General features: G+C 36.5%; 1 protein-coding gene across 2 annotated transcripts in view; it reads right to left on the bottom strand.

Annotated features, from left to right (window-relative positions):
* LOC309629856 (ceruloplasmin) overlaps positions 1-18,724 on the bottom strand; it is a 70,082-nt gene that overhangs the window by 25,245 nt on the left and 26,113 nt on the right. For both annotated transcript variants that reach the window (XM_082394326.1, XM_082394327.1), the window contains exons 10-12: positions 4,066-4,216; positions 1,593-1,805; positions 559-766 (exon numbers count right to left, since the gene is read on the bottom strand). In XM_082394326.1, coding sequence (XP_082250452.1) covers positions 559-766; positions 1,593-1,805; positions 4,066-4,216 — 572 coding nt within the window. The remainder of the gene's footprint in view (positions 1-558; positions 767-1,592; positions 1,806-4,065; positions 4,217-18,724) is intronic.

The following is an 18,724-nucleotide window of genomic DNA, read 5'->3' as shown; positions in this document are numbered from 1 at the left end:
CTTTACTCACATTTGTTCACTGGCCTCACTTTTACATTTCCACAGCGTGCATGTTATTGGTGGTTTTTGAAGCATATTATCCTGTAAGTTCTTAGAGAGCAGAGACCATATCTGCTCTAGTGCCCTCAAGAATTTAAAATATTCTTCCATATATAATAAATAGTTTTAAGAATGTGAAATAACTGATTACTAGACTCATAATGAAATATTTGAGGAAAGATAAGCAACAAATAGTTGGTAAAGAAAATTATTTTAGGCATTAATTTTGGTTTTAGTTTGAAAATCAGTGACAAGGGCACATGAGTATGAGAAGAGAGTCTAATAGAAAAGAAAGTAAGATGAGTAACTGCAAAGAATCAAATGAGATCAATGAAAATTTTCCTGTGAGAAAATTGAGAGAAGCAGAAATGAATGAGGAGGGTCCCTAGGAAGCATTTTGTTGTTGTTTTTGTTGTTATTGTTTAATGCAACTGTTCGTTGGTTTTTAATTTAGCATAATTCTTACTTCTCTGAAAGAGAAAGCTAAAAAAAATTAGGAATCAGAATCTGGAGAATTACTTTAGTTCTTGTAAATGATGCAGCTCCTTTTCCCATTTCCTACTTGGGGAATAATCCCATTCCACCTCCACCGCTGCGATGTAGTAGGTCCTTTCTCCCAGGTAGTGGTATGAATTCTCAGATGGCCGACTACACTGGTTCACAGTGTATTTTTGTTTCATGCCACCTGTGTAGTGATCAGTTGTGAGGCACTCAACATCAAAAGTCCCTGGAATGGTAAATAAAAAGGCATTTCACCTCTGCAGAGTATTTCTACCCACCTTTCCCCATCAGTCATCAGCCCCTTCCCCTGCCCTATTTTTCTTCATAGTACTTATAACCACTTGATATACATATTAACATACTTGCTTGTTGTCTGTCTCCCTGCATCAGAATTTCATCTCCATGAAAGCAGATACTTTATCTCTTTTGCTCACTGTTGTATTTACATTTGCCTAATAAAGGAAAGGTAACACTGAACATGTCCTGCGTTTTAGTGGCATCTAATGAACCAAATTAAGCCTGAGGCAAGTTAGCATATTTTCATGTTTTGGTTAAAATTCTTTTTTGTTTTAGTTTGTTTTACTCATTCAGAGACATTTCTGTCAGTCTCTCTGAATTTGCACGGCTAGAGTTCTAATATAGCCTATTCAATTGTAGACAACTAATAAGCCAACACTACATCTAGGGTACAGAGACATGACAAAAAGTTTAGATGCAAAGCCTTTGTGGGAGTCATTCCCTTTCTAGTCTGATTTGCCAGCTATCTTTAAAGGCCCATAATTGAAAAGGAGACCATCTTGAGGATTTGACTAGGTGGAAATGGGAGAAACCTCAGTCCACTTTTGTCACTCCCTTCCCTCCCCCCAACAAACAGGAAATGGACCTCTCTGGCATATACTTAGCTGACAATAGCCCAGACATATCTTCCAAGGGAAGGAAGAGTAGTTGGGAGGCTTGGGGAAGGGATGAGCTTATCATCCAACACAGAATTTTAAACTGAAACCACACAAATCGATCCAACAGAAACTTGTCTTGACTTTAAAGGAATATACCTTCAGTGTCAGGCTGCATGAAGAGCCTCAGACTTGTTTGAGGGAAGAGGTTTGCTGTGTCTCTCCTTTCTCCTCTTGACAGATAAGTGTTTCCTGAAAAGTATATCCCGTGTACATCAACCTCATTTCCGGCACTGAATAAATACCACACAACCGAATCTCCTCGGCACATATTGAGACCAGGCTGATTCCCGTACATGAATCCATTCATGGCTGTAAAGGTTGGGAAATGATATTTTGAAAGTGGTTTAATCTTATGTCCTACTTCATGACAACCTCCCAGACTTTCCAGAGCCAACTGGGTTTATTTAATTTTTAAAAGATCCATTCAGGCCTGCCCACCCCTTTATGTGTCAGGAGTATCTCTGCAACTCCTTGCTGTACCCAGCACTTCCAGGCAGGCCTTGACTGAAAGGCGTAGAGCTGAATGCAGGGTTCCTGAAGTTCTGGGCCCTGGGAGTCTCACTGTTCTTCCCAGCGAGTCACTTCTCAGTTCTCTCAAGGGCCATATCTGTGAGCACCAAAATGGGTGCATAATAACAGCTCTTCCTGGGCACTGTAGGCTGGGAATGTGTTCATTGCTCGAGATGGAAAATTCTCTGATTCATCTTGGATAACAGGGAAGAGTATATGCAGAAAGTTTCCTCTCACCACTATTTTTTTTTTTATAACTCTTTCACTTTACCATCCAGTTTGATAGATCCTTTTATTTATTTATTTATTTATTTATTTATTTTTGGTTGCGTTGGGTCTTCGTTGCTGCGCACGGGCTTTCTCTAGTTGTGGTGAGCGGGGGCTACTCTTTGTTGCAGTGTGCGGGCTTCTCATTGCAGTGGCTTCTCTTGTTGTGGAGCATGGGCTGTAGGCGTGCGGGCTTCAGTAGTTGTGGCACGCGGGCTCAGTAGTTGTGGCTCACGGGCTCTAGAGCACAGGCTCAGTAGTTGTGGCACACGGGCTTAGCTGCTCTGTGGCATGTGGGATCCTCCCGGACCAGGCCTTGAACCCGTGTCCCCTGCATTGGCAGTCGGATTCTTAACCACTGCGCCACCAGGGAAGTCCCTCACTGCTATTTTTAATAGATAATATTCTTGACTCCTCCAAAATGCAAAAATGCAAAATCATAAGAAGTATTTTAAAGATTGTGGTTGGTGTGAATATTATCAATCCAATTTAAAAAATAACATCAGTTTGTAATACAACTTTACGTTTTTTCCTTCTAGTTACAGTGATTTTCATATGTTGTCCATTAGTGGCGTGGACATTATGATCGATCAGCTCACTATCTCTAAACTCTAACTGTATTTTATTTATTTTTTTTAAATTTTATTTATTTTTTAAAAATTTTATTTTTTTTATTTTTTAAAATTTTATTTATTTATTTATTTATGACTGTGTTGGGTCTTCGTTTCTGTGCGAGGGCTTTCTCTAGTTGCGGCAAGTGGGGGCCACTCTTCATCGCGGTGCGGTGCCTCTCACTATCACGGCCTCTCCTGTTGTGGAGTGCAGGCTCCAGACGCGCAGGCTTAGCAATTGTGGCTCACGGGCCTAGTTGCTCCGTAGCATGTGGGATCTTCCCAGACCAGGGCTCGACCCCGTGTCCCCTGCATTGGCAGGCAGATTCTCAACCACTGCGCCACCAGGGAAGCCCCTAAAATTTTATTTTTAACAGCTTTACTGAAATACAATTCTCATACCATATAAGTCAACCATTTGTTTATTTTTGGCAACGCCCTAGGCATGCGAAATCTTAGTTCCCCTACCAGGGATTGAACCCGTGCCCTCTGCAGTGGAAGCATGGAGCCTTAACCACTGGACCGCCAGGGAAGTCCCTCTAACTGTATTTTAGAATTACACTAGGAGTTAATCTGATGCTGTTTCAATTAAATAAAAGTCTCTGGAGGTTGTCCTGAGGATTTAAAAAATAGTTTTAATAGTTTGTTAAAACTCCTAGAGGATTCTTACGTGTAGTCAAGAATGAGAATCATTGAAGTTCTTGAGAGCAGAGATCATAAAAGGAGCCTGTCATTATTAAGCCATAGATGAGAAAAGCATCCAATCCAGTAGCTCTCAAATTTAAGCATATATCAGAACAACCTGGAGGATTTGTTAAACACAGATTTCTAGCCCCACACCCAAAGTTTCTGATTCAGTAGGTCAGAGTTGGAGCCCAAGAATTTGCATTCCTAACAAGTACCTGGGTGATGCTGAGGTGGCTGACCCAGGGACCACATTTTAAGGACCATGCATCTAATTGGCATATATTGTATGTTTTATTATTCTGAATTAAGTGAAACAAAGTTTCAATTGACTTATATGTTAAATAATCAACAGTATTACCCTTAGAGCACTATGGTATTTAATCATTTATTGAAAATTAATCAATGGGCAAAGCTATTAGTATTTTGATTTAATTAAAAGCATTACATGTGCAGCACTGAAATAGCTTGATATTGGTGGATAATGCAGTACTTACAGTGCATCTTATTAGATTCCTGAAAGTCTTCATTTTCCTTATCCACCTGATCAGGTGCTGTTGTAAACATTCTAATATTATCATCCAGGAGTAAACTCTCATTCTCATCAAACACTGTAGGAAACAAATAGAACTCCTTGTCTACATCCTTCTGTAAATCAAAACAAGAACGATGAGGTGAAGACAGAATAAGTAAAGCAGAAAGACTTCCATATATACAATACTATTTATGCACAAACATGCTAAAGGAAGGACAAGAACTGACATGTCCATTCCTCTTTGTAAATGGAGTTCACAAAATACTCCTGTTGACCACCAGAGTTTTGATTGGTATCTGCATAGTAGATTTTTGGCTCAACACGATAATCTAAGCCTCTCTCTGCACTTAAAAGTTCTGACTCTCCTCTCCCTGCCTTTCTGCCAGCTCTACCAATTCCACTTGAACCCACCCCCAAATTGTTAAATTGGGGCAGGGGTTTTGTGCTTGTGCTAGAAATTAGGGAAGGTGCTATTCACAGTCAGGAAAGCTCAAAGAATTCCTGTAAAGCAGAGCAGGTGGAAGCAGATACATCTTAAGTGAAGAAATAGCCTTCAAGTGAGTTGAAACAAGAATTCACACATAGATTGGTTCAAGATGGCGGAGTAGAAGGAGGTGCTCTCACTCCCTCTTGTGAGAGCACTGGAATCACAACTAACTGCTGAACAATCATCAACAGGAAGACACTGGAACTCACCAAAAAAGACACCCCACATCCAAAGACAAAGGAGAAGCCACAGTGAGACGGTAGGAGGGGCGCAATGACAATAAAGTCAAATCCCATAACTGGTGGGTGGGTGACTCACAAACTGGAGAACACTTATACCACAGAAGTCCACCCACTGGAGTGAAGGTTCTGAGCCCCATGTCAGGCTTCCAAACCTGGGGGTCTGGCAAAGGGAGGAGGAATGCCTAAAATCAGACTTTGAATGCTAGCAGGATTTGATTACAGGACTTTGACAGGACTGGGGGAAACAAAGACTCCACTCTTGGAGGGCACACACAAAGTAGTGTGTGCATTGGGACCCAGGAGAAGGAGCAGTGGACCCCAGAGGAGACTGAACCAGACCTACCTGCTAGTGTTGGAGGGTCTCCTGCAGAGGCAGAGGGGTGGCTATGCCTCACTGTGAGGACAAGGACACTGGCAGCAGAAGTTCTGGGAAGTTCTCCTTGGCATGAGCCCTCCCACAGTCTGCCATTAGTCCCACCAAAGAGCCCACTTAGGCTCCAGTGTTGGGTCGCCTCAGGCCAAACAACCAACAGGGAGGGAACCCAGCCCCACCCATCAGCAGACAAGCGGATTAGTTTTACTGAGCTCTGCCTACAGAGCAACAGTCAGCTCTACCCACCACCAGTCCCTCCCATCAGAAAACTTGCTAAAGCCTCTTAGATAGCCTCATCCACCAGAGGGCAGACAGCAGAAGCAAGAAGAACTATAATCCTACAGCCTGTGGAACAAAAACCACACTCACAGAAAGATAGACAAGATGAAAAGGCAGAGGGCTATGTACCAGATGAAGGAACAAGAAAAAACCCCAGAAAAACAACTAAATGAAGTGGAGATAGGCAACCTTCCAGAAAAAGAATTCAGAATAATGATAGTGAAGATGATCCAAGACCTCAGAAAAAGAATGAAGGCAAATATCGAGAAGATGCAAGAAATGTTTAACTAAGACCTAGAAGAATTAAAGAACAAACAGATGAACAATACAATAACTGAAATGAAACTACACTGGAAGGAATCAATAGAAGAATAACTGAGGCAGAAGAACGGATAAATGACCTGGAAGACAGAATGGTGGAATTCACTGCTGCTGAACAGAATAAAGAAAAAAGAATGAAAAGAAATGAAGACATCTAAGAGACCTCTGGGACAACATTAAATACAACAACATTCACATTATAGGGGTCCCAGAAGGAGAAGAGAGAGAGAAAGGACCCGAGAAAATATTTGAAGAGAGTATAGTCAAAAACTTCCCTAACATAGGAAAGGAAATAGCCATCCAAATCCAGGAAGCACAGAGAGTCTATACAGGATAAACCGTAAGAGAAACATGCTGACACACATAGTAATCAAATTGGAAAAAATTAAACACAAAGAAAAATTATTGAAAGCAGCAATGGAAAAATGACAAATAACATACAAGGGAACTCCCATAAGGTTAACAGCTGATTTCTCAGCAGAAACTCTACAAGCCAGAAGGGAGTGGCATGATATATTTAAAGTGAGGAAAGGGAAGAACCTACAACCATGATTACTCTACCCAGCAAGGATCTCATTCAGATTCTATGGAGAAATCAAAAGCTTTACAGACAAGCAAAAGCTAAGAGAATTCAGCACCGCCAAAACAGCTCTACAACAAATGCTAAAGGAACTTCTCTAAGTGGGAAACACAAGAGAAGAAAAGGACCTACAAAAACAACCCAAAACAATTAAGAAAATGGTCATAGGAACATACATATTGATAATGACCTTAAACATGAATGGATTAAATGCTCCAACCAAAAGACACAGGCTTGCTGAATGGATACAAAAACAAGACCCATATATATGCTGTCTACAACAGAACCACTTCAGACCTAGGGACACATACAGACTGAAAGTGAGGGGATGGAAAAAGATATTCCATGCAAATGGAAATCAAAAGAAAGCTGGAGTAGCAATACTCATATCAGACAAAATAGACTTTAAAGAATGTTACAAGAGACAAGGAAGGACACTACATAATGATCAAGGGATCAATCCAAGAAGAAGATATAACAATTATAAATATATATGCACCCAACATAGGAGCACCTCAATACATAGGCAACTGCTAACAGCTCTAAAAGAGGAAATCGACAGTAACACAATAATAGTGGGGGACTTTAACACCTCACTTACACCGATGACAGATCATCCAGACAGAAAATTAATAAGGAAGCAGAAGCTTTAAATGACACAATAGACCAGATAGATTTAATTGATATTTATAGGACATTCCTTCCCAAAACAGCAGATTACACTTTCTTCTCAAGTGCGCACGGAACATTCTCCAGGATAGATCACACCTTGGGTCACAAATCAAGACTCAGTAAATTTAAGAAAATTGAAATCATATCAAGCATCTTTTCTGACCACAACGCTATGAGATTAGAAATCAATTACAGAGAAAAAAACATAAAAAACACAAACACATGGAGGCTAAACAATACGTTACTAAATAACCAAGAGATCACTGAAGAAATCAAAGAGGAAATCAAAAAAATACCTAGAGACAAAGGACAATGAAAACACGAAGACCCAAAACCTATGGGATGCAGCAAAAGAAGTTCTAAGAGGGAAGTTTATAGCAATACAAGCTTACCTCAAGAAACAAGAAAAATCTCAAACGATCTAACCTACACCTAAAGGAACTAGAGAAGGAAGAACAAACAAAACCCAAAGTTAGCAGAAGGGAAGAAATTATAAAGATCAGAGCAGAAATAAATGAAATAGAAACAAAGAAAACAATAGCAAAGATCAATAAAACTAAAAGCTGGTTCTTTGAGAAGATAAACACAATTGATAAACCATTAGCCAGACTCATTAAGAAAAAAAGGGAGAAGACTCAATAGAATTAGAAATGAAAAAAGGAGAAATAACAGCTGACACTGCAAAAATACAAAGGATCATGAGAGATTACTACAAGCAGCTATAAGCCAATAAAATGGACAACCTGGAAGAAATGGACAAATTCTTAGAAAAGCACAACCTTCCTAGACTGAACCAGGAAGAAATAGAAAATATAAACAGACCAATCACAAGTGCTGAAATTGAGCTTGCGATTAAAAATCTTCCATCAAACAAAAGCCCAGAACCAGATGCCTTCACAGGCCAATTCTATCAAACATTTAGAGAAGAGCTAACACCTATCCTTCTCAAACTCTTCCAAAATATAGCAGAGGGAGGAACACTCCCCAACTCATTCTACGAGGCCACCATCACCCTGATACCAAAACCAGACAAACCTGTCACAAAGAAAGAAAACTACAGGCCAATATCACTGATGAACATAGATGCAAAAATCCTCAACAAAATACTAGCAAACGGAATCCAACAACACATTAAAAGGATCATACACCATGATCAAGTGGGATTTATCCCAGGGATGCAAGGATTCTTCAATATACGAAAATCAATCAGTGTGATACACCATATTAACAAATTGAAAAATAAAAACCATATGATCATCTCAATAGATGCAGAAAAATCTTTTGACAAAATTCAACACCCATTTATGATAAAAACTCTCCAGAAAGTGGACATAGAGGGAACCTATCTCAACATAATAAAGGCCATATACAACAGACCCACAGCAAACATCATTCTCAATGGTGAAAAACTGAAAGCATTTCCTCTAAGATCAGGAACAAGACAAGGATGTCCACTCTAACCACTATTATTCAACATAGTTTTGGAAGTCCTAGCCATGGCAATCAGAGAAGAAAAAGAAATGAAAGGAATACAAATTGGAAAAGAAGAAGTAAAACTGTCACTGTTTGCAGATGACATGATACTATACATAGAGAATCCTAAAGATGCCACCAGAAAACTGCTAGACCTAAGCAATGAATTTGGTAAAGTTGCAGGATGAAAAATTAATGCACAGAAATGTCTTGCATTCCTATACACTAATGATGAAAAATCTGCAAGAGAAATTAAGGAAACACTCCCATTTACCATTGCAACAAAAAGAATAAAATACCTAGGAATAAACCTACCTAGGGAGGCAAAAGACCTGTATGCAGAAAACTATAAGACACTGATGAAGGAAATTAAAGATGATACCAACAGATGGAGAGATATACCATGTTCTTGGATTGGAAGAATCAATATTGTGAAAATGACTATACTACCTAAAGCAATCTACAGATTCAGTGCAATCCCTATCAAATTACCAATGGCATTTTTTACAGAACTAGAACAAAAAAATCTTAAAATTTGTATGAAGACACAATAGACGCCAAATAGCCAAAGCAGTCTTGAAGGAAAAAAATGGAGCTGGAGGAATCAGACTCCCTGACTTCAGACTATACTACAGTAATCTACAGTAGTATAGTAGATATACAATAGCCAGTAAAGCTACAGTAATCAAGACAATATGGTACTGGCACAAAAACAGAAATATAGATCAATGGAACAGGATAGAAAGCCCGGAGATAAACCCACGCACCTATGGTCAACTAATCTATGGCAAAGGAGGATATACAATGGAGAAAAGGATATACAGTGGAGAAAAGACAGTCTCTTCAATAAGTCATGCTGGGGAAACTGGACAGCTACATGTAAAAGAATGAAATTAGAACACTCCCTAACACCATACACAGAAATAAACTCAAAATGGATTAGAGACCTAAATGTAAGACCGGACACTATAAAACTCTTAGAAGAAAACATAGGAAAAACAGTCTTTGACATAAATCACAGCAAGATCTTTTTTGATCCACCTCCTAGAGTAATGGAAATGAAAACAAAAATAAATAAATGGGACCTAATGAAACTTAAAAGCTTTTGCAAAGCAAAGGAAACTACAAACAAGACGAAAAGACAACCCTCAGAATGGGAGAAAATATTTGCAAACGAGTCAACGGACAAAGGATTAACCCCCCAAATATATAAACATCTCATGCAGCTCAATATTAAAAAAATAAACAACCCAATCAAAAAATGGGCAGAAGACCTAAATAGACATTTCTCCAAAGAAGACATACAGATGAGCAAGAAGCACATGAAAAGCTGCTCAATATAACTAATTATTATAGAAATGCAAATCAAAACTACAATGAGGTATCACCTCACACCAGTTAGAATGGGCATCATCAGAAAATCTACAAACAACAAATGCTGGAAAGGGTGTGGAGAAAAGGGAACCCTCTTGCACTGTTGGTGGGAATGTAAATTGATACAGCCACTATGGAGAACCGTATGGAGGTTCCTTAAGAAACTAAAAATAGAATTACCATATGATCCAGCAATCCCACTACTGGGCATATACCCAGAGAAAACCATAATTCAAAAAGACACATGCACCCCAATGTTCATTGCAGCACTATTTACAATAGCCGGGTCATGGAAGCAACCTAAATGCCCATCGACAGACGAGTGGATAAAGATGATGTGGTACATATATACAATAGAACATTACTCAGCCATAAAAAGGAACGAAATTGGGTCATTTGTAGAGACATGGATGAATCTAGAGACTGTCATACAGAGTGAAGTAAGTCAGAAAGAGAAAAACAAATATTGTATATTATCGCATATATGTGGAACCTAGAAAAATGGTACAAATGAACCGGTTTGCAGGACAGAAATTGAGACACAGATGTAGAGCACAAACGTATGCACACCAAGGGGGGAAAGCCACAGGGGGGTGGGTTTGATGGTGTGATGAATTGGGAGATTGGGATTGACATATATACACTAATATGTTTAAAATGGATAAGTAATAAGAACCCTCTGTATAAAAAGATAAAATAAAATTCAAAAATTCCAAAAAAAGAAAAAGAATTCACACAATCTCCAGCCATTTGGACACTCTCACTTCCCCTTCCCCTATCCCTGGTGAAAAATAAGGAAGCAGGAACGCTATCTGGTCTATGGAATGATTCAGTAGTTGACAAGAAGGCAATTGGTCTAAAGAATCAAAGCATATGAATCCCTGAGGAAAACTTATTCCCTTAAAGAAGAGAAAACTTGAGAGATTATTGCATATCTTTTTCCTGAGATCATTTCTTTGGATGAAAAACATGCTTATCAAATTTTAAAAATCCAACTAACCTGAAGGTTAGATCCTGCAGATAACTGAATCAATGATGCAGATGGTCTTAAGAAAGCTCCCATAAGTCAGAAGAAAAGATTCAAAGATGAAAAATATATACCTAGTAATGATTTTAGAGAGAAGTTATAAAAGGGTGAGACATAATAATAATAAATAATGGTGGAAATATTCACCACTATAAAGGGGAAAGACTAGAGTATTCAAATTCAAAAACTTCACTGAAAACAAGACAAAATTAGTAATATAGACCTATACCTAAAAATGTACTGGTAAAATTTTTGGACTTCAGAGAGACAAATTTCTACAATAATCCATTTTAAAAGTTACCATGAACATTGGACTCCTCTAGTACAATAAATGTCAGAGGAACTTAGAGTAGCAATTACGTTTTTTGGGGAAAAGATTATGATTGAAAAATTCTATACAGGCAAAGCACAACAAAGTGACATTTTCAGATGTGTCAGGATTCCAGCAGGGAACTTCTATAATCACTTACATACTGACCTGCAGAGAAAACTTCAGTGAAAAGTTTACAGGTCACATTTCCTAATTATAATGCAACAAAATTGAAAATTACTCATAAAAGGACAAAAAGTTAAAAAAAAAGAAAGATCATATTTTGTTCAAATAACTCAGATCAAAGAAGAAACAAAATAGAATTTCTAAGAATTTAGTAAGTAATGTCCATGAGAACACTACAAGTCATAATGTATGGAATATAATTAAACATATAAACTGAGAGTCTGAAATGTTTATTTTGAGCAAAGCCAAATAAAAATAAATATTGTAAATATCTGAAAATTTTAGGAAAATAAAAAGAAGAAAGGAGTTAATAAAAGCAAAAGAAATTTATAAAAATGTAAAGGTATTAAAATTCTTCCCGATTTATTTAATGCAGATAGTACAACTATGATATATCACTAAAAAAGCACACAGAAGCTAAACTAATATCACTTATAGCTTAGATGAGAAATTCTAAATAAAACACTATCAAATTCAACACAGAAATATATTAAAAAAAACACCATGCTCAAAGTAATATTTTTTTCCCCAGAAGTGCAAGGTTGGTTCAATAGGAAATTCTTAATGTACTTGGTCACACTTATTGGTCAAAGGAGAAAAGATAGGTAATAATTCAAGGAAATCTAAAAATAAATTTTTATAAAATTTGACATTCTGGCAGTAGCTGTTCCTTTTGTGTTTCCCTCAGATTTTTGCAAGGCTGCCTCTTTAAAATTCAGATCTTACCTCAAATAATACTTCCACATTATCTAAACTATAATTTCTATTCACTATCACATTACCCTATTTTGTTTTTTTAAAACACATATCACTTTCTGAGGTTATTTTTATTTTTTCTGTTTGCTTATCTCCTCTCCTTTCCATGCCATCACTCCCTTTGCCCCTTCCTCTCTGCTACACCACACACTAGAATATAAACTCTATTAGAGCAGGTCTTATTTACCAATGAATTCTGTGCCTAGCACAGTACTTTTTTTTATTTTTATTTTTGGTTTTTTTTTTTTTTTTTTTGAGCAGCTCAAGTGATTTTAAACAGAAAACACAGTGCCAGCAAACCAGAAATAGAATAAAAAGTAACAACTAATACCCAATGTCATATTTAGTGGTAAAATAATAGAGATATTTTCATTAATCTCAGACACTAAACAAGGAACTATTTAACTTACTCTGAATATTTTATCCAATCTGAAGCCACATGGCTAATACGTGAAAAAACCAGGATGAGGACTTTTTTTTTTTATTTTCTGGCCACACCTTGCAGCATGTGGGATCTTAGCTCTCTGACCAGGGATCAGACCTGCACTCCCTGTATTGGAAAGGCAGAGTCTTAACCACTGGACTGCTAGGGAGGTCCCCAGGATGAGGACTTTTAATAGTTCCTGTAGACCTTCCTGTGTTGTGACTCTTTCATTTGACAAATGAAGAAAACAAAATATGTAGAGAAAAAAACTCACATTTTAAATCTCAACTCACTGAGTATCAGTTCCTCTTCTGTAAAAATGGGGATAACAATACTTAGCCTCTTGGGTTACTGTGAAGGTTAAATGAAGTAAAATGTGCAAAGTGCCTAAACGGAGTTCAATAAACATTAGTCTCCTTTTATTCCTTTCCAAGGTAAGCACAAGATAAAAGAATGGAATTTAAAGGTAGAAAACCAGGGACTTCCCTGGTGGTCCAGTGGTTAAGAATATGCCTTCCAATGCAGGGGACACGGGTTTGATCCCTGGTCGGAGAACTAAGATCCCACATGCAGTGGGGCAACTAAGCCCGTGCCACAACTACTGAGCCTGCGCTCTCTGGAGCCCGTTCGTCACAACCAGAGAGAAGCTCATGCACCACAATGAAGAGCCCATGCACCACAACAAAAGATCCCACATGCCGCAACAAAGATCCCGCATGCCACAACTAAGACCCAATGCAGCCAAATAAATAAATAGATAAAATTTTTTTAAATGGTTGTAAAAATCTTTAAAAAAAAATAAAGGTAGAAAACCATTTTTTTTCAGTAACATATTTAAAAATTTTAAATGATGGCATTACCATTTATAATAGACAAATAAAAATAAAATATCTAGGCATACACTTAAAAAAATCCAAAACCTATATAAGGGGAACTATAAAATACTCCTGAAAAACACAAAAGTAGACTTGAACAAGTGGAAAGACATATGTTCTTGTGCAGGGTTACTCAACTTTATAATAATGGCTGTTTTTCCTAATTTAATTTGTATATTTGAGACAATCCCAATAAAACACTCTCAGGATTTTTTTTTTTTTTTTTCTGGAGCCAGGGTAAGCTTTTACAAGCTTCATTAGAAAGAATAAGTAAGCAAAAATGGCCATTAAAATGATGAAAAAAGTGCCTTGAGGAATGGCTACAAGTCATTTAAACACATTATAGAGGCTCTGTAATTATAATAGTATGGTATTGGTGCATGAATAGATAGAGAACAATGGAATAGAATAGAAAATCAAGAAATGGACTCAATTGTGTTTGAAAATTTAGTATCTGATAAAGGGGAGCATTTAAATCAATGGGCTAAAGTGTGACTTTTTTAAAAAAAATTTATTTATTTAGGCTGCGTCAGGTCTTAGTTGTGGCAAGCGGCACCTTCATTGCCACGTGCAAGATCTTCATTGCGACCAGTGGGCTCTTAGTTGCGGTGTGTGGGATCTTTAGTTGTGGCATGTATGTGGGATCTAGTTCCCTGAACAGGGATAGAACCCAGGCCCCTGCATTGGGAGTGCGGGGTCTTAGCCACTAGACCACCAGGGAAGTCCCCTAAAGTGTGACTTTTTAATAAATGGTGTTGAGATAACTGGATAGCCATTTAGAAAAAGATAAATTTGATCTATTCCTTAACTGTACACCAGCATAAGTTCTAAATGGAACAGAGACTTAAAAGTGAAAAATGAAACCTTACAAGTACTTGAAGGCAGAATGGGTGAATTCCTTTATAACCTGAGAGTTGTGAAAACTTTCTTAACTATGACTTGGAATCCATTAACAATAAAGGAAAAGATGATAGAAATAAAAATTTCACATGGTAAACAACAACATCCATAAGCAAAGTATAAAGGCAAATGATAAACTAAGATAAAAAATATTTACAACTAATATCTCAAAGACTTTCTATAACTAATATATAGAAAGCTTCTAAATCAGTGAGGAAAAATAACCTTATAGAAAAATGGGATAAAGTTATGAACAATTCATGGAAAAGAAGTGAATATAGTTCTTAATGACTTGAAAAAATGTTCAACAACTAATAATAAGAGAAACACAAATTAAAATTACAGAGGTACTGTTTATGTCCTATCAGACTGGTAAAAATCCCCAAATTTGATAATACACTTATGAACTGTGGAAAACAGATAATCTAATCTCATACCTGGTGGGAGTATAAAATGGTACAATTCCTATGGAAGGGAATTTGGCAATATCTAGCAAAAGAGTACATGTGTTTATCCTTTGCCCCAGCAGAACCAAATTTATTCCAAGGACATGTTGTCAAAATACAAAGAGACATATGAACAAGGCTACCCGTTACAATGTATTTGTAAGAGCAAAGACTGGAAAGAGCGCAAACACCTGCCAAATAGTGGACCGATTGTATAAACTGAGGCATGTCTACACCAGGGAGTAATATCCACTGGAAAAAAGAATGAGGAATATTTCCATATATTACAGTATAAAGACTTACAGATTATATTGTTAAGTGAAAAAAGAAAGTTAGAATATGAATACACACCCACACACGTTTGTTTTTTAAATAAAATAAATAAAATAATTCTTTTATTCTTTAAATAAAAGAATAAGAATTAGAGAAGAAATCAATGACATTGAAAACAGTAAATCAATAGAAAAAAAATCAGTGAAACTAAAAGCTGATTATTGGAAAAGATCAATAAAATCAATCAGTCTTTAGTCAGGCTAACTAAGAAAAAAAGAAAGAGAACACAAATTACTCATATCAGAAATGAAATATGGGATATCACTACAGATCCTATGGACATTAAAAGAATAATAAAGGAATACTATGAACAAATCTATGCCCATAAATTTGATAACCTACATGAAATGGATCAATTCCTTGAAAGACACAATTTGCTAAAACACACAAGAAGAAATAGACACTCTGAATAGGCCTGTATCTACTAAAGAAATTGAACCAATAGCTAGTAACCTTCCAGAACAGCCCAGAAGTGTTCATTGGTGAATTCTACCAAACATTTAAGGAAGAAATTATACCAACTCTCTTTAAATCCATCAGAGGACAAAAACAGAGAGAATACTTCTTATCTCATTCTAGCAGGTATTACTCTAATACCAAGACCAGACAAAGACATTACAAAAAAACTAGAGATGAATAACTCTAATAAATATAGATGTAAAATACCTAAAAAAAATTAGCAAATAGAATCTGAAAATGTATAAAAAGAACTATACCGTGACCAAGTGGGATTTATCACAGGTATTCAAGCCTGGCTTAACATTCAAAAATCAGTTAATGTGATCCATCACATCAATAGGCTAAAGAAGGAAAGTCACGTGGTCATATCAATAGATACAGAAAAAGCATTTGACAAAATCCAACACCCATTCATGATCAAAACAAACAAACAAACAAACAAACCTCTTAGTAAAATAAGAATGGGGGAACTCCTCAACTTGATAAAGAATATCTACCAAAAAACTACTGCTAAGATAATACTTAATGGTGAGAAACTAGAAGCTTTCCCACTAAAATCAGGTACAAAACAAGGATGTTCCCTCTCATCACTCCTTTTCAATATCATACTGGAAGTTTTAGCTAGTGCAATATGACAAGAAAAGGAAATAAAACGTATACAGATTGGGAAGAAAGAAAGTAACTGTCTTTGTTCACAGATCACATGATCATCTATGTAGAAAATCCAAAAGGATTGACAAGGTAACTCCTGTAACTAATAAGCAATTATAGCAAGGTTACAGGAGGCAAGGTTAATATACAAAAGTCAATCAATCTCATATATACTAGCAATGAAAAGTGGAATTTGAAATTAAAAACAATACCATTTACATTAGCATCCTCCTAATGAAATACTTAGTTATAAATCTAAAAGAATATGTACAAGATCTTATATGAGGAAAACGAAAAACTCTGGTGAATGAAATTAAAGAACTAAATAACTGTTCATGGATAGGAAGACTCAATACTGCCAAGTTTCAGTTCTTCCCAACTTGATCTATAGATTCAATGCAGTCTGAATCAAAATCCCAGCAAATTACTTGTGGATGTCTACAAACTGATTCTAAAGTTAACCTGGAGAGGCCAAAGGCCCAAAATAGCCAACACAATTTTGAAGAAAAATGAAGTTGGAGGACTGACACTCCCCAACTTCAAACCTTACTATAACACTCCAGTAATCAAGACAGTGTGGTATTGGTGAAAAAAATAGATCAATAGATCAATAGAAAAAATAGAGAGCTAAGAAACAGCCACATAAATTTAGTCAACTGATCTCTGACAAAGGAACTAAGATAGTCTTTTCAATAAATGGTGCTATAACAGATGGATATCCACATGCAAAAAAATGAATCTAGACATAGACCTTACACTCTTCACAAAAATTAACTCAAAAACGGCTCATAGACCTAAACATAAAGTGCAAAACTGTAAAACTCCTAGAAGATAACATAGGAGAAAGTCTAGATGACTTTGGATATGGCAATAGCTTTTTAGATACAACACCAAGGGCACAATCTATGAAAGAAAGAATTGATAAACTGGATTTTATTAAAATTAAATTCCATGCTCTGAAGAAAATATTGTCAAGAGAATGAGAAGACAAGCCACAGACTGGGAGGAAAATATTCACAAAGGATACACCTGATAAAAGACTGTTTATCAAAACATAAAAAGAACCCTTAAAGCTCAACATTAACAACCCAATTAACAAATGGGTGAAAGACCTTAACAGACAAATGTATAGATGGCAAACAAGCATTTGAAAAGATGCTCTATGTTACATGTCATTAAAACAACAATGAGATACCACTACACACTTATTAGAATGGCCAAAATCTGGAACATGACAACACCAAATTCTGGCAAGAATGTGGAGCAATGGGAACTCTAACATTCACTTCTAGTGGGAATGCAAAATGGTACAGCCACTTTGGAAGAGAGTTTGTAAGGTTTTTTTTTTTAAACTAAACATACTCTTACCATATAATCCAGCAAATGGGTTCCTTGGTATGTCCCCAAAAGAAATGAAAACTTATGTCTACACAAAAGCCTTCATATGGATGTTTATTCATAAAGCAGGTTTATTCATAATTGCCAAAACTTGGAAGTAATCAAGATGTTCTTCAGTAGGTGAATGGATAAACTGTAGTACGTCCAGACAATGGAGTATTATTCATCGTTAAAAAGAAATAAGCTACTGAGCCATGAAAAGACTTGGAGGAAACTTAAATGCAAATTATTAAGTGAAAGAGGCCAATCTGAAAAGGCTACACATTGTATGATTCCAACTATATGACAATCTGGAAAAGGCAAAACTCTGGAGAGAGTGAAAAGACCGGGTTTGCTAGGAGTTGGGGGTTGGAAGGAAGGGATAAATAGATGGAGCACAGAGGAGTTTTAGGGCAGTGAAAATACTCTGTATGATACTGTAATGATGGATACATGGATCTACTTTGTTGGGGATATTGATATTGGGGGAGGGCGTGTGTGGGGGAGTAAGAGGTATACGGGAAATCTCTGAACTTTATCCTCAATTTTGCTGTAAACATTAAAGTGCTCTAAAAAATAAAGTTAATAAAAATAATAGTGAAAAATAAATAAAAGAATAAAGCTTTTAAAAAGTTATCTATAGTGAGGGAATAGGTGACTGGGAAGAAAGGATAGATGCTAGATTTCTTTGAATCTGCTTCTTTTTGTAGATATGATGTTGGAGTCAGGTAAATATTTTACATAATTATAAAATAATGTTACAGTTTAAAAAGCAATCCCTAAAAAATAAAATAAATAAATACATTAAAATAAATAAATAAATAAATAAATAAATAAATAAATAAATAAATAAATAAACCTGTGTATCCAGTGGGTGGCAAAACTCCACAGGGAGGAACTATTCCAAGTGACTTTAAATCTGTAATTTGACTGAACATCCTTAGTGGGATCCACTCTAAAGACAAAAAGGGCTGCAAAACTGTTTTCAGTAATTATATTGTTGGCTGTAGTGTTGTAATTGTAATCCTGAGACTGTTGTGTCTATATTGTGGGATGAAATGAGTGCATATTTATGC

Source organism: Balaenoptera borealis (genome assembly GCF_965194805.1).
Source record: "Balaenoptera borealis genome assembly, chromosome: 5".
Lineage (NCBI taxonomy): Eukaryota > Metazoa > Chordata > Mammalia > Artiodactyla > Balaenopteridae > Balaenoptera > Balaenoptera borealis.
This window is presented reverse-complemented; position numbering and strand designations above follow the sequence as displayed.